Source organism: Carassius auratus, chromosome 2 (assembly GCF_003368295.1).
Source record: "Carassius auratus strain Wakin chromosome 2, ASM336829v1, whole genome shotgun sequence".
Lineage (NCBI taxonomy): Eukaryota > Metazoa > Chordata > Actinopteri > Cypriniformes > Cyprinidae > Carassius > Carassius auratus.
In genome coordinates this window covers 26,164,829-26,181,803 of record NC_039244.1, presented here as the reverse complement: position 1 = coordinate 26,181,803, position 16,975 = coordinate 26,164,829, and the positions used below count along the sequence as shown (strand labels likewise).

General features: G+C 36.8%; 2 protein-coding genes across 2 annotated transcripts in view; one reads left to right on the top strand and one right to left on the bottom strand.

Moving 5' to 3' along the window:
- LOC113038353 (xenotropic and polytropic retrovirus receptor 1 homolog) overlaps positions 1 to 5,690 on the top strand; it is a 45,301-nt gene extending 39,611 nt beyond the window's left edge. The window contains exons 14-15 of the mRNA XM_026195688.1: positions 1,318 to 1,539; positions 4,107 to 5,690. Coding sequence (XP_026051473.1) covers positions 1,318 to 1,539; positions 4,107 to 4,161 — 277 coding nt within the window. The 3' untranslated portion in view covers positions 4,162 to 5,690. The remainder of the gene's footprint in view (positions 1 to 1,317; positions 1,540 to 4,106) is intronic.
- An 8,137-nt stretch (positions 5,691 to 13,827) lies between these two features.
- Positions 13,828 to 14,732, bottom strand: LOC113038520 (uncharacterized). Its single transcript, XM_026196026.1, has 2 exons — positions 14,613 to 14,732; positions 13,828 to 14,484 (listed from the first exon to the last, which is right to left on the bottom strand). Exon 2 carries the CDS (start codon positions 14,476 to 14,478, stop codon positions 13,846 to 13,848), a length of 633 nt encoding a protein of 210 aa, XP_026051811.1. The 5' UTR covers positions 14,479 to 14,484; positions 14,613 to 14,732; the 3' UTR covers positions 13,828 to 13,845.
- Between the last annotated feature and the right edge of the window lie 2,243 nt (positions 14,733 to 16,975).

The window sequence follows — 16,975 nt, the reverse complement described above, 5'->3', positions numbered from 1 at the left end:
TGAAGTGTTACCTTAAAATGAAATATCAAAATATTATTTTTTTATTTGTTTTTTATTTTTGTTTTTTTTTGTTTGGACTAATTATCCAAATGTTCTACAAAGCTATTATTATCAAAGCATATTAGCATAGCATAGCATCACTTAAGGTAACATCATTTTACAAGCGTTGCCCAGTACAGCTGTACACCATCTTACAGCAGAGTAGCACCACTGCAACAGGAGCAAGCATACAGCATATACATTTTCTGTCTGCGTGTTATTTGAGCAAAAATATTAAAAGTTCTGTGCATCCCTACTTACATCTCCTCCTTGTTTACAAATACAAAGTAAGTCTACACATCTGATTTAAATGCAGAAGGGGCTTTCCTGATAACTTTCCACAATGCTGAAGGTGACCCAGCTGACTTCACTAGAAACATACTCAACACCACCATCTAGTGATTGTCAAGAAATGTTTTATTATTCTACCAAATAGTATACTAAAAGATCGATACTTGCCATCTGTGTATCGATACAGTATTGCCGCGGAAAATATAGTGATACTATACTGTATCGATTTTTTTTTCCCCACCCCTAGTATTTTGTCTCATCTCATGAGCTAAGTGTACTGCTAGTGTCGATAAGCAGTGATATAGCTCATAATTTTCCAAGTGTATGATATATCTTTAATTCTTCAGGTCAACCATTTGAAAATAAAAATTAAAAATCAGTTTACATAGGGAGAGCAATAACTTTACTATAGTATCCTTTCGAATGTTAAAGTTGCCACAGACATTGCATGCTTTGCATGTGCATGTTGTTTAAATGTTTTTATTTGAAAAGTTTATATGTAGGCTAACAAAATTTGCTCAATTAGGGTATAAAAATATATGCATCGTAACTTATTCAAAGGAATAACTCTGACTACATATGGTACGGACTAAAAGACATGAAACTTTAATTCCAAGATGATGCATAGTAAGCTTTGAATTTCAATAAAATATAGAGCAATATATTAAAAGTGACTTGGTTTGTTATATTCATATACATTTCTGATACTAATAACAGATATATGTTCGTGTTAAATTTTTCTGCATAATTACGTGCATAAATGGATTTTGTTCAAAATATTCCAGTACCTGTGTTGGCAGTGCGCAGCAGACCCACCCGCCTTAATGATTTCAATATATTGGTTTTCCTGTCCACAAAGACCATAAACATTGCAGAATAACATCTGAATTAAAAATGTATTGACATGCACATATAATAATAAAAACTAATCCTGTGTGATTGAAACAGTAAAGTAACCATCCTAATAATCTGTTTCATCTCTTTTAGGCGCTTTGTTTGGAACTTCTTCCGTTTGGAGAACGAGCACCTGAATAACTGTGGTGAGTTCAGAGCTGTGCGGGACATTTCAGTAGCACCTCTGAATGCAGATGACCAGACTTTGCTGGAGCAGATGATGGACCAAGAGGATGGAGTGAGGAACAGACAGGGAAAGAAGAACTGGAAGAGAAGCTACAGCATGTCCTTGAAAAGACCACGCCTCTCCTCCCAGTACGCTCAGCCTCACAGACACGAATCCAGACATGAATACATAAGAATAAGATTTGTACTGCTAAACCAGTAGACAATATAGGCAATATAAAGAAACCTCACGTGAATCTAAATGTGCTGAATTTAATTTTAAACACAAAAAGATTTTGGGATGTGTTGTTAGATGGTTTTAAATATTTTTTGTTCTCTAAACCCCCTCCCCCTCCCTTGTCCACAACAATATTCAAAGGCCGACATTCCTAGTTTCTGTAAATTACATTTGAAGAGTTTTGAAGTTTTAAGGAATAAATGGAGATCTTTGGAGATCCTATTCTTTTTAATAAATTAATTCACCTGGCTTTTCCAGTTATTTGTGTTTTACTGGAAAATAATTAAGGACAATAATCTTTTATTTTTTTTTACTCTCAATTTGTAGTAATTAAAATTGTATAAAGCTTAGTTGAAAATGTATAGTCATTATAAAAAGACGTGGAGTTTAAAGATTTATTAATTTCTAGGACTTTTTTGAAGCAATTAACTAAATGGCAAATCTTAGGCTACATCCACACAAAGCCAGAGCTTTCCCTATCCAATTTTTTTTTTCCCCCCTCGTCTCAAGAAATATCGGTGTCTGCACAAAACTAGGGCTGAACAATTAATTGCATTTATGATAATATGAAATAATTGTAGTAATATGGAAATTGCAGATGCTGCGATTATGTGCCAGAGTAAAGAGATATGTTCGACTGGACACGACGATTGATCAATAAGGAGAGGTCTGCCCTCTTATAGCTCACAGTGCTTTGATGGCACGCACCAATCGGTTTAATCAGCGCTGCTTTAAGTTGAACACATCTAAGCTCATTCTTCACAGAAAGCATCAAGTTGGCACGCTACAGTGTTGCCAAGTCCGTGGTTTGGGCAACCCCTCCATAAAATGTGTATTTTATCACCTGGAATACCGTTGGACACCCCTTGAAACGCGATTGGGCTAGTTTTGAGTAGCAATTGGACCAATTAGCAATTAGCATGCTACGCTAATTGCTTATTATATAATATATATAATAAGGTAATATATATATTCTTATTTATTTATTTATTTAAAGTCTTTCTAAAGCAGTGGTTCTCAAAGTATGTGGTGCACGAGTATTGCAGGGGGCACGCGGCCATCAGCATAAAAAAAAAAAAAAAAAACGTAAACAGCCAAAGGTCGTAACTTAAAATGGGAGATGGATGGGTTTGTGAAAGGGAAGAGAAAAGCCATAGGTGATGTCTCACAGTCACTCCAAGCTGCAAGTTTAAAAAAAAAATTTTTTTTATCAAAAACATTTGAGAACCACTTGTCTTAAGTTAACAGACAGTGTAAAAAGTGCAGTCCACATGTTTACATATGTTTATTACGGTGACTTTGAATTACCTAAAGTAGTTTTGCAATCTACTTTAGTTTGTGTGATATGTATATTAATGTTTACACCAGGCTTATTTGACAGTGCTTTATGTTGTCATAATTATTACATGCTTTCAAGGTTGGAAGTTCATCAAATCAGTCAATATACTACTGTGATTGTAGTTGTTTTATAAAAATGTCATTCATATCAATTCATGCATTACCTAATTTCATCGTGACATAGGCCTGGCCTACAGAAAATAAAATGTATTTTTAATCTTTCTAATATTGTGTTGGTCATACAATACAATGATTTTTTTTTTTTAGCTTGTCTTTGTTGAATAATACAGAACATAAAGAGCTTATTGCATAAAATTGCATATTAAATCGCAATCGCAATATTGGTAACAAAAAAATCGCGATTAGATTATTTTCCAAAATCATTCAGCCCTACACGAAAACCACAAAACGATGTAGTATACATGCCAGGCCAATATGTAATTCTGCCACAGAGATACACTAATAATAGAGAAGACAATAGAGCAGTATACAAACTAACATGGAACAATACATTTATTTATTTGTGTTAATGTTAGTTAATAAAAAGACAATCGTTCAGTGTTTGTTCATGTTTTTGTTGCTGTTACATGACATGGTGTCGGACTAGGGGCGAGATGTGGGCTGATGACATCATCGTTTCAGAAAATCACTGTCCACATGAAAATGTGTCCCAAAAATCCGGATCTGTGTGGACAGAACCCCTATTTGATACAAAATTTAATCATATACAGCTAAAAGAGTGTCCGTGTGGACATGGCCTTAGAATGAGTAACAGGGTTGCAGATTTAGCCTAAATAAAGATGTCCTGCAGTTTAGAACCTAATGTTGCTTTGTTGTTATTGATCAAATTAATGTGTTTTTCACATAACAGAGAAAACATTCTTCCTTAAAAGAGCCATGAGAATGAAGATAAATTGTTGAGATAATCAGTTTTGATTTGTTAATGTACATGAGGTAATGGCTTTTAAATTAAATTTAACATTTAATAGTTCTCTCTTTACAGAACATTTTAATAAAGGGATTTGTGCCTTTATTAAAAAGTAACAGGACATTTCTGTTGCACCCTGTTTGTGGAGAGTTGTAAACCTCAGAGCACCATCATACAGAGTTCTCAAGGATTTCTTTTCTTTTTTATTTTCAGGTCGAAGGTCCGAGACACCAAAGTCCTGATAGAGGACACCGATGACGACACCTGACCCTTGCGTCTACAGTGGCTTGAGAAATTGTTTTTTATAGGACCATAGACCTCAGTCAACCTCGACTCTTCAGAAGCTATCCAATCAATCCATCACAAAGCTGCCTGACTATGTACACACACGCACAAACACACACCCGTTTCACACCGAGACCTCACTGACTAACACACGCAACAGGAGTGGCCACTTAAGTTACTGTACTGTTTTTGATTCCTTTGTTACTGCCTTGATCATTTTTGTAAAGATCCAATGTGTGGAAGAAACAAAAAATGGATTCAGTGGACGGTGTATGTTTGCAAACCGCTTGATGTGGCTGTGCTCATATAAATCAAGCATCTGACTGTGGACAACGTCATTGCAGCATGATCGATCAATCAGTTTGGATATTTTGTCTTTAAAGACTTTTATGATAAGGGTTTAAAGACATTCATGTAGCAGACACATGGACTGGTTTACCCTTCATGAAAATGCCAATTTATATGTGTACTTTACGTATATAATTTATAAATATATAATTTCATTCTTATTTATGTGTAGAAGAGATACCTTGAACGTTGCTTTAAATTAAATATTTTAAATATAGCAAGAATTTACCTTTTACCTTTACCCAGGACCTCTGCACGCTTTTGGACAACCCTTGGGTGGCTTTGAAGGAGAAAACTAATTTGATGTATATTTATTAAACACTTTGCCAGTCAATTCAAACACAAACCACCAACGTAATTACCTGCTCTTAAATCCCAAACGGGAATTTCCTGTGCCTGTGTTTATTTTAAAACATTCTTCCTTCATGTGTCTTAAAGTCAATACAGGTTGAAGAGGTGCTGCTCTGTAGACCCAGAAAGAGAAGAAGGCCCTTTGTTTTAAAAGTGTCATGCTCATGTTAAGAGCAAGCCAAATTTCAGAAGCATTCCTCAATAACTTCTCCTTACCTGTTATCTTACTTCCTACATACAATCATCCTGAAACCCCCTTTTGTTTTTACTTAAAGCTTGTTAAACACGCACAGACCTTACCAATCACATTCCACTGAAGTAGCATTCCATATTTGTGATCTTCTGTTGTTCTTCAGTGTCTTCCAGAGTTTGACCAATTCTTAGACCCACCTGAGGGTTTGAGAGGTTCCTGAGAAAATCACCACCTTCCTTTTCTTTTCAGCTTTGTCTTTGGCTGATACAAAAGCACTAGCAGTTTTTTTTTTTGTTGTTTTTTGTGAATCGTTTGTAAAACTTGTTGCATAAGTCATCACATTCATTTCAGTGTGATAAATTATCTAAGGATGGGTTTCTGAACGATTATGCACAGGGAGTTCTCATATGATGGTTTATAATCTTTTCCAATCAAAGATGTGTATTTGTACCTCTGAAAGCCTAGCTGTCTGTGAATGAGATCGTTGTAAGACAGGAGGTACTGCATACATTCATGCAATACTCAAATGACTCACAGGCTACACCTCACATACTATGTCATGTACTACTGTCCCAAGTAAATGCTTGGACCAAAAATAAAAACAAGGTTTCTCTGTTGTTTTCTCATGGCATTTTTACTCATTTTAGACTGGCATTTAGGATTTAAAGTTTCTAAAGAAAAATAGACAAGATTGCTTCATTCACTGCCAGGTTCACCAATGCATGCTATCCAGTATCTATCCAACCAGTGTGAAAGCTGTGTTTGTGTGATAAGTGGAGGGAAGGAGGGTCAGAACCTTCAAATCTGAGGCCATGGTTCTCAGCCAGAAAAAGATGGAATGCCCACTCCAGCTAGGGAGTGAGTTGCTTCCCCAAGTAGAGGAGCTCTTGTTCATGAGTAGCCTAAGGATAGGCTGGAACATGAGATTGACAGGTGGATTGGTACTGGGCAAAGTGAGTGTTTAGCCTAAAGGCGAAGCTCTTGATTTACCAGACGATTTATGTTCCAATCCTGACCTATGGTCAAAAGATTTGTGTCATTTCTAAAAGAATGAGATTGTGGGTACAAGACCAGACCAGATCAGTGGTCTGGAATCAGCACCTAAAGACGACCTCTAAATGTCAGTGGAGACCATATTAACTAGATGAGCCCCAGAGACAGATCCCTTGCAAAGACCTTGTCAAGAGGACCATCAGCACCAGACCACAGGAACCTGAGTCTGCAACACAATCTGACCTCTGTTGCAGCCTAGAATTAAACCACACCATGCTGGCTTCGTCTAGCCAGAGAAGAATTAGCCCTCCAACTGACATGCAGCCATGGTCAGCTGACTGAAGTTATCAAGTACGCTGCTGTTTGCAGAATTACCGGACTTGCGTTGTCGCGGACATCACACTCCCGAGTCGAATGCACAAAGTCCGCACTACCGGAGGAGGCACGTCCAAAATCAGCGTACTTTGTATTGAGAAACGCGCGCAAACCTACGTCACCAGTCTATTTGCCTAATCTTCCCAGTACTTTACACCGCGGTGGAAACGCAGAAAGCAACAGGTCTGGGGGGGGAAAGGTTCCTGGTAAAAAAAAAGTTCCTGGTACAAACGTTCCGAGTAATTTCGGTGGAAAAGTGGCAAAGTCAGCAGATAATGAGATGCTACAAGAATGTTTGTCCAGGAGCCAGTAAGTCTCAGCCTCATTCCTCCATTAACACAGTCTCTGCATTAGAAAAACCTACAGGTGATTCAGACTTCTAACAATGAATGATGCATTACAAGACAACAAACAATTTAAATGTGCAGCACCTGCTCCTTAAAAAACACTTTCATTATATGACCAGTGTTTTGTGAAGCAAAGTTAAAGTAAATCTTTAATCTGAATTAAGGCAACTAGAGAAAATAACTTCAGGTTGTTTTATATCCTCACAGATGAATGTGATAGCAAAAACAGTCCGTTTTGCTATGAGTAACCTAAAGACACTCCAGTAAGTAACAGACAGTGAGATCTGATTTCCAGAGCAGCATTCATTTGAGGTCTAGGACCTTGGAAAATGGGTTCTCCAGCTATGAGCGCTAGAGGATTGAGAAGCAGGACATGGTGGCACCGTTTATCACATGATGATCGACTGACCAGCTGACGTTCATGTATGCCTTCACTACCTCATCACAGGAGTTAAACCTGGGCAGCACCTGAAGCAGAGCAGAGAATTGGCTTTTAGCTTAAAGGTGTGAAATATATTCAAAAAAAAAAAAAAAGTATACTGTCCATAGTGTAGCGATGTATGAAGTACATATCAAATTCTTTCTAACCAAGTATCTTTCTGTTCAACTCAGTGATTTTGCATGACTAACTTGAATGACATGGATTTAATAAAAGATTGTTCCAAACTAATCTATACATTAAGCATGTCAGTTTTATCACCCTGACATTTTATTTTTTTATTTTTTTATTTTACGAATTCATGCCCAGTAAAAATAAAAAATAAAATAATAATAATATTTTTTGTTCTGAAACCATACCATTAAGAGGTGTGTTCAGGTTACAGTATGTATGAGTTCAATTTTTTCATTTATTTTTGAATAAATTAATAGATATGATTTAAAAAAATGTATAATTTCATTGACTCTTAAGATACTGCTGATATGTTGGGCAACATTTAGGCATATAGCGGTTATTATAATCAAAGAAAAATATATAACTAATTTATTGTAGACCCAATAATTTGCCTCCTTAAATACAAATACATATTTTATTAAAGGGTGAATTAAACAAGCAGCTCACCTGGACCTTTTCCAAAGCTCTGGTGGCCACCTCCGGGGGCAGAAGCATTGACTTGGCATACATCCCTCCAACCTAAAAAAAGAAAAAAATAATGATGGTTTTAATTCCCTTATGATGACAGATCCAATCATTGCGAGGTAGCAAATAGAAGCTCATTGAAAGCCTGCTCTTGTTTCGGTGCTTAGCCCATAAAAGAATCTCTTAGACTTTCCAGCCTCTCAAATATAACCTTAAAAAATAACAGCATAATGATCAAGAAGCCCAAGATTCAGGGGCAGAAGGCAGTAGAGACCCAAAATAGAGTGATACAGTGTTACAGACCAAATACAGTGTGTAATTTATGCACCACTAGTGGCATCAAAAAGAACTGCAATCTGCTTGTGCTGTGAATGACATTATAAAACATGGAGATTTTTCGGAAACCTGTTTAGTCACAGTTATTGTTCCAAACTATTTTGTGAAGCTAGGGCTGCAGTAATTGCACACTTGGGAATCTGCATTCAAAGTCTGAAATCAGGCAGGTGGAGCCTCATCAAGCAGATGTTGGACAGGGTGAAAGTTCCTCCAGTGAGGTCAGCGGTGTCCAGCTGTTCAGCTGATCCTTGAGCCTGCAGATGGTTGAGCTCCACAGCAATGTCAAAAACACTGAGGGCCTGAACAGGACATTTTTTTAGCAAACCGTGGCCTCAAGTGAGTTATAAGTGAGTGAATGAGTGACGTGTGGCCCCACACACAAACAGACTGTGTCAACGAATAAAGGACGAGACGAAAATAGACTGTGACGAAAATCAAATCAGCAGACGGGAGAGATGCGAGGAATGAACAAAAGAACTGGCAAAACATAACAGGCGAGACTGCATGAGAGAAGAGAACCAATCCGAGCCTGACTTATTGAGACGTGAAGCGAAGGTTTTCAGTTTTTAAATGAGCTCCCGGGAAGACGGCATTCGAAGAGGTGATGTCTAAAAAAGCGACAAAATGTCCACAGCTCACTTCACGTTTGACGACGAACAAAACAAAACAAACTGTAAAGCACGCAGAGCGCTCATTCGTGGCAAGAACACAACCAATTTGAAAAGACATTTACAGACGAGCCACCCGGACATTTTCTCAAATGTAATTTCACAACGATGTTCTTTTGTTTATTGAGCTAAGCAAAATTGGAATAGTGCAGTGCGTAGATGTTGTAGCATTAAATATTACGAACTGAAAAGTACTGTAAAATAGCCCCTTCTTCAAATTAGATGAGAGCACAATACTAATACGTAATATCATGATAAATACATTTGATTAATACTAATGTTTAGTATATTTTATAATGTTCTACTTGTTGACAATATCACAAATATTTCTATATTAGTCATGTGAAACATGAATGTTCACATCCTATCAATATACATACAAATCTAGCAATATTGTAGTATTTAAAACATACAATATTGCTAGACAAATGAATACCTTATAAAATCTTGTTACTTTTTTTATCCACCTAGCTGCCAACTTATTAAATATTTACTTTAAATGTATGCATTATTGTTCAGCTCAGCTGTAAGCTTTAAGGTCATGGACCTAACGTTATTTTTCTTTTATTGATGGTCAGTTGGCAGCTAGTTATTGTTTACATTATCATGACAGTGTTTGTTGCTGCATAAAAGCTTTTGAATCGAAATAAAGACACAGTTGTGTTGAAATAAAGTTGAATTTGTGTTTTATATATTTTGGTTAAGTTTGTTTCCTATACCAGCTGTAAAAAATTTTCTAGTAAATCTGTTATTGATTTTAGTCTTATTTTAGTCGACTAAAATACCAAGCAATTTTAGTCGACTAAAATACCAAGCAATTTTAGTCGACTAAAATAAGACTAAAATTTAAACAAATCAGATGACTAAAACTTGACTAAAACTAAAAAGAATTATAGTCAAAAGACTAAGACTAAAACTAAATTAAAATTTTGTGTCAAAATTAACACTGATATTTGCATATCATTTTATTAATTATTTTTTTATTTAGATTTCCATGTCTTGAAAAGATTTGATCAGATAGCGTGATGGTCCTTTAATTTTGAATGTGTCTGAATAGAAACAGCTTGCAGTGTTGAAAGGTAGGAGAGCACGTTGATGAAGAAAGTTTGACATCACGACTCACGAGACTCCGCAAGGCACTTTAACTCCTAGTGTAACCACACTTGCTGCAACAGGTACAGTAGACCTCATCAGAGTATCCGAAGTGAGGAATCTTCAGAGCAGCAATCATGGTCTTCACCATGGCATTCTGGAAACCTGTGTTCATGAACTTATGGAAGAGATAAATATCATGATAAAAAAAGATAATAAAATAAAGAAGAAAGATTACTAATTAATAAGATTTTCTTATTTTATATATAACTTTAAACATAAAATAATTTAAATTCATAGAAGAGGTGTTTTTTTTTTTATTAATTGTATTCATGAATTGCATTTTTGCATATGCAATTTTTTTTGTATTTTTTATCTCACCATTCAGAGGCTCTGTCCTATCTTCCCTGGTCTCAGGAGAGACAGGCATCTTTTTTTGGGTGTGGTATCTGCAGCGGGTGTTGGGGGTTTTCTGGACTACATGAGGGAGGATAGCTCCTGTCTGTTTGGCTAAGAAATTGATATGCGCACCTTCTGTGAAAATTAATGATCTATCTATAAATGATCTATTTATAAAGTCCTCTTTCAAAATACTACCGTCTTCTCCTCTCCCGACCACCTCACTTAGTTTAATCTAGTAGAGGACAGATTTAGAGATCAGAATTGACCAAAAACACAATAAAGCTACAATGGCAGGGTATTGTGAGTGGCTACAGCTTGATGCAATTAAAAATTACATTGTTCTCCATGGTCAGAAGGCGCTCTGCTTGTGTCGCCTTGTTTTTTTTGGCCCTTGATTTCCTGATGTGATTGCTTATGGGATATTGCTGGGGCGCCCTCTGCAGGACAACAGGTCAACTGGTATTTCTACACAATGACAACTGGAAGGACATTTCAATGTCTATGATCCACAGCAGATCCCCATATATATATATATATATATATATATATATATATATATATATATATATATATATATATATATATATATATATATATTGTTCTGTCTGTCCATCTGTCTATCCATCCAGCCATCTATCTATACATCCATCCATCCAGTCTTTGTATCTGTCTGTCCATCTGTCTATCCATCCAGCCATCTATCTATACATCCATCCATCCAGTCTTTGTATCTGTCTGTCTATCTGTCTGTCTGTCCACCCACGTATCCACCCACCCACCCGCCCATCGATCCATCCATCCGACAGTCTATATCGATCCACTTTAAATCATAAACTATATACACTGTGTACACACTGCATCTCTATACATGTAGGTCTTCATTGTTATTTGTAAATGCTGTTATGCTAAAATGAACGTTTATCTTTCGACAGTGCTTTTATGAAAAACAGTTTTTCCAGAAATACAGTTTTTCTCAGTCACTATGGTGCATTTCTCAAATCAGAAATGAAATTCTCAAAACTACTTGTACAACCTCCACATCATCTAGTCATTTATACACATCATAAAACCAGTTTCTCATTCTTTTGAACAAGTTGTGATTTGCTTTTGTACATTCATGCAATTGATTATGCACATTTATCTGTTTCCTATCGGTTTCCTACATTATCAGTTGCTAATGTCATGTTGCTCAAAATGTATTACATAGTATTCTGTGCAATAGTCTTGCTCCTCAAAACATCTAATTTAGTTCATCATATAAGTCATTAAATGCAAAAGTGAAGTGAAGTGAAGTGAAAGTTACATACAGCCAAGTATGGTGACCCATACTCAGAATTTGTGCTCTGCTTTTAACCCATCCGAAGTGCACACACACAGAGCAGTGAACACACACACTGTGAGCACACACCCGGAGCAGTGGGCAGCCATTTAAGTGGAGAGAGAACTGTTCATGCACTCCCCCCACCCACAATTCCGTCCAGCCCGAGACTAGAACCCACAACCCTTCGATTGGGAGTCCAACCCTCTAACCATTAGGCCACGACTTCCCGACTAAAATGGTTAATCTAGTTGTCATAAACTGCCAAGCATACTTTTTATTTATTTTTTTACACATTATTATCAGACTTTTTGTCAGTTTGGCATGAATTGTGCAAGTGAATCTTGACTAATGAAGAGAAAGTAGATGATAAACCAACGATAAATCATTTCTCTGAAATAGCTCAAAGGTTCATCTCATGAAGGACAACACGAGTTACAAATTCTGAAAATGGACTTATTTTCATCTTTGTGCCCACATTTCCTTTTCTATATCACAATGGCATTACAAAGGTGTTTTTTTTTTTTGTTTTTTTTTTGGGGGGGGGGGGGTCAGAACACTAGTAAAAGTGTAACTGGGAATTCTATCCAGTCTCTTTCAACCAATATCCCACATACATTAATGTGTAAATTTGTACTCTTGAAATGAATATATGGCATGCATAAGCATATGGCATACTGTTCAATACAGTAACTGTCATCCAAAATGTTCCCATAGTTTACATCAGAGCATCCCTCCAGAGTACACTGTTATATTGACAACATGACTAAGCGATTTGACTGTCTTATCCATAAACTATGACACAAGGACTTGTCATTCTGATGGCACTGACATGTTCATTAACACAGATATTTATTTTTGAGAGATGAACTAAGGATTTTGAGCAAGAGACTGGCTTTTGCAGGTAATCCATGGTGTTTTGCTATTTGTAAGAGTAGTTGTGCACTTACTGTTTTGCAAATTTGATGATTCGAGAAATGTACCAAAGCAACTGTGAAAAACTGCAAAAAGACAAAATTCCATGGGGTAATTCTTTGATATACATAAGAATATATAAAAGAATGCATGCAAATACTTTTCCAGGAAACCACAAAGGCTAATCCCCTGCAAATGTATGTAGGTTAAGTTTGCAACAAAGTAATGAAAATGACCATTAGTTCAGTTTTGTAAAACCTTAATATGTGCTCTCAACTGTTCACCATCAGCAGCCAGCAATAGTTTACCTTGTTCCTGCAGTGAGCAGTAGAGAGCGCTCTATTCCTGTGAGTTATACATCTGTATAATGATGGGACAGAAGTTTCTGGCATGAATGATTGAACTTCAATGACCGTATTTGTATCTGGAGCTGACAGATTAAGGGGAATGGCTGATGTTTCTCTATGTGTGAAGTGAGTTAAAAAATATCTGCACATCTACACTCTTAAGAAATAACTAAAATGTACTTTGTTAGGGAACTGTATTTGTATTATTAAAATAAGTAAATCTCTGTAAATGTAACAGAAAAGCTCCCGGTAATTTTGTGCCAAGACAAAATTGTGCTAGGTTTTTCTGCAAATTTTTGTCTTCCATTGTAAGCCACAGATAAAATGTCTTGACGTTTATTGAGTTGGTAATGGTACAAATTGTGAGACAAAAAAAAAAAGCCTGCAAAATGTAGTTACTCACCCAAAACATTTAATTCATGCTTCAAAACCTAGTTATTGTGTAAATAATTTAGCCAAGGCCACCAAAATCGAAAGTATTTTTGTCATTGTGTGACCCACACTGGTCAAAATGTTTAGTTGTTTTTCACCACAACAGTCAACCATGAAAATTAAGGGTTTAAACAAAAATCTCATATTTGTTGAGAAAAGTCAATAGCATGTAGAAAAAAAAAGAAGTCTATGAACATTTGTATTTTTACAGTGTTTCTTTTTGTACTTCATGTGTATATACAAAATACAAGTGTATTTACTGTACATGTAAAGTAACTGACAAGAGTAACAAGATTTCACTTTACATTTCATATTTGTGTATTACCACAAATACACAAACAACAAATAACATTAATGAAAAAAAAAAAAATAATAAATATATATATATATATATATATATATATATATATATATATATATATATATATATATATATATATATTCTTGGTGGACATCTTGTCGCTCATGTTGGTCAGGCCAAAGATTTTTCGTCCACATCACATCTGATGTTTTCCATTGCAACACACCGTGGATAAAATCTCACTGAATGCCGCACACATCCCCTACAATGGTCAGCTGTGATGTCCTCACATGCAGCATTCATGGCATCCAACAAAGACATCTGATTTTGTGGTCTATGATCATACACTTTCCACCTCCATGCTGAAAAAAACTCTTCTATTGGATTTAGGAATGGAGAGTATGGTGGAAGGAATTCCACTGTTATCCTTTCATGTGCAGCAAACCAGTCCCTAACACTGTTGGTTCGGTGGAAGCTGACGTTATCCCAGACAACAACATAATTAGGCAAATGTGGTCTAACTAAACCTCTTTCTTGTTCTGGAATCAGGTCTCTGTAAAGTGCATTTAGGAAGGCCAGGAGAAGTTGGGTATTATAGGGCCCAATGTATGGAATATGTGTGCTCACACCGTTCTCTGAAATGGCAGCACACATTGTAATATTGGCCCCATGTCGGCCTGGTGTGTCAATTGTGGCTTGGTTTCCAATGAGATTGTGACCACGTCTCTGACCTTTGGACAGATTAAACCCAGCCTCGTCCACAAAAACAAGAATGTGGGTCGTTTCATGTACTTCTAACTCCATGATTCTCTATGAAGAAACACAGAAAAAATTTAACAGTAAATGTATTTTGTTATGGGTTTCTGAAACTTACAGTAAAGCAATACAGGCATCTAATAAAAACAGGAAAACTCACTAAGTGCACACCAATGGTTTACCTGGACATACTGGTAACGCAACGCCTTGACTCTTTCACTGTTCCTCTCAAATGGCACCTTATGAGCTGTTTCATAGTCATCTGATGTCTTTTTAAAACTGTCTATGGTGGAAATGCTCACATTTATATTTTAAAAGACATTATTGTCATTTATGATTGCACTTTGGATCTCTCTTAGCCTGATGGAATTGTTGGCTATGACCATGTTGCAAATTTTTTGTTCTTGCAGTGGGTTAAATACTGCTGCTCTGCCACCAGTGTGAGGTTGTCGTGCAGTTCTATAGAATAAACAAATAGACTTGCATTTACCTTTACAATATTGTTGTTTATACTGTAAAAATACTTTACATACTGTAAAAAAAAAAAAAAAAACACACACATTTACCTGTTTTCCCTACGAAAGGTTTGCACAAAAAAAACAAAAAAAAAAACACACACATTTACCTGTGGGCACTGTGGACCTGTTTACATTAGGCTGTAGTCTTCGACCAGAAGACTCTGTTTTAATCATTCTTGGGGACTTTAATAAAGCCAATCTCTCCCGTGAACTGCCAAAATACAGGCAGCATGTTACATGTCCCACCAGAGACGGTAACATACTGGATCAGTGTTACACCACAATAAAGGATGTATATCACTCTGTTCCACGAGCAGCTTTGGGACGTTCTGATCACTGTCTGATTCATCTTATACCGTCCTACAAGCAAAAACTTAAATCTGCTAAACCTGTAGTAAGGACTGTGGAGAGATTTTTTTGACCTCACTGATTGGAGTGTTTTTGAAGCTGCTACCACCGATCTGGAAGAATTCACAGAGACTGTAACATCCTATGTTAGTTTCTGTGAGGATTTATGCATTCCTACCAGGACTTATTTAACATTCAACAATAATAAGCCATGGTTTACAGTAAAACTCAGACATCTTCGTCAGGCCAAAGAGGATGGCTACAGAAATGGGGACAGAGTCTTGTACAATCAGGCCAAGAACACAATAAACAGACAGATTAGAGTGGCTAAAAAGACCTACGCTAAAAAGTTGGAAGACCAGTTTACTTCCAATGACTCAACTTCAGTGTGGAGAGGACTGAGAGCCATCACAAACTACAAGACACCATCCCCTTGCACTGAGGCTAATTAACGACTTGGTAACGACCTGAATTTTTTTGTAGATTTGAAACCCCCAACACCCATTCTGACCAGCTCCCTACACAACCATTAACACCTCCTGCAATCCCCCTCTCCATACCTCCTGCTCTTCAAATCTGTGAAGATGATGTGCGCCAGGTCTTCAAGAGGAACAAAAGAAGAAAAGCACTGATCATAATCTAGATGTGCTCTGTTTGACAGAAACCTGGCTAAAACCTGATGATTACATTATTTTTAATGAGTCCACCCCCCAAGATTACTGTTATAAACATGAGCCACGTCTAAAAGGCAAAGGGGGAGGTGTTGCTTCAATTTATAACAACGTTTTCAGGATTTCTCAGAGGGCAGGCTTCAAGTATAACTCGTTTGAAGTAATGGTGCTTCATATAACATTACCCAGAGAAACAAATGTTAATGATAAATCGCCTGTTATGTTTGTACTGGCTACTGTATACAGGCCACCAGGGTACCATTGTGAAGACCCTGAGCATTACGTTCAGCACTAAGTTTTTCTGCATCAACACATAACTGTTTCTCTTGCAACGACATGTCACTGAACTTCACATTTTGATCGGCAGCGTGAGAAGGAGAGGTTAAAGACTCTTCAGAATGAATAGCTTGAGCTCTCACCTTAAAATCACCCTGCCCAGAAAGTGCGTTTCTCACAGTTCTCATCAGCGTTTCTTTAAGCTTTTTATCATTAGGCTACTCGTTACCTCCACTCCAAAACGCTCTGCAATCTGCAACATCTCTTCCTTCGTACATCTCTCCAGTAAGATTTCAGAAGGAAGTTTGAAGAAATCCTCGATTACAGACAACATTTCTGCTTTAGGATATGCAGCAGAGAAACACAACAGCAAAATATCAATACAAACACAGGTGAGATGCCGCTAAACTAGAGCAGTAATAATACAAATCCCATCAGCCACTTCGCCCGGAGTTGTCACACATACACGCTCCGGGTGCAAACCCTGCTTAGTTATGAGATATATAACTTACCACAAGTCATTCCTCAAATTATCTTCATACTTCAGCAGGCATCACAAGCACAGATACAGAAAACAACAAAGTGTCAACCTTAATGAAAATGAGAGACTCCAGTTCCTAACTCTAAAAAAAACTAACTAAACCTACCTAATCTTAAAAGGTGTACCGGACTCGGGAGGCATTTAAACGCTGAACTCAAGAACAATTGGCTTTTAAACCAAAAGTCTGAAGC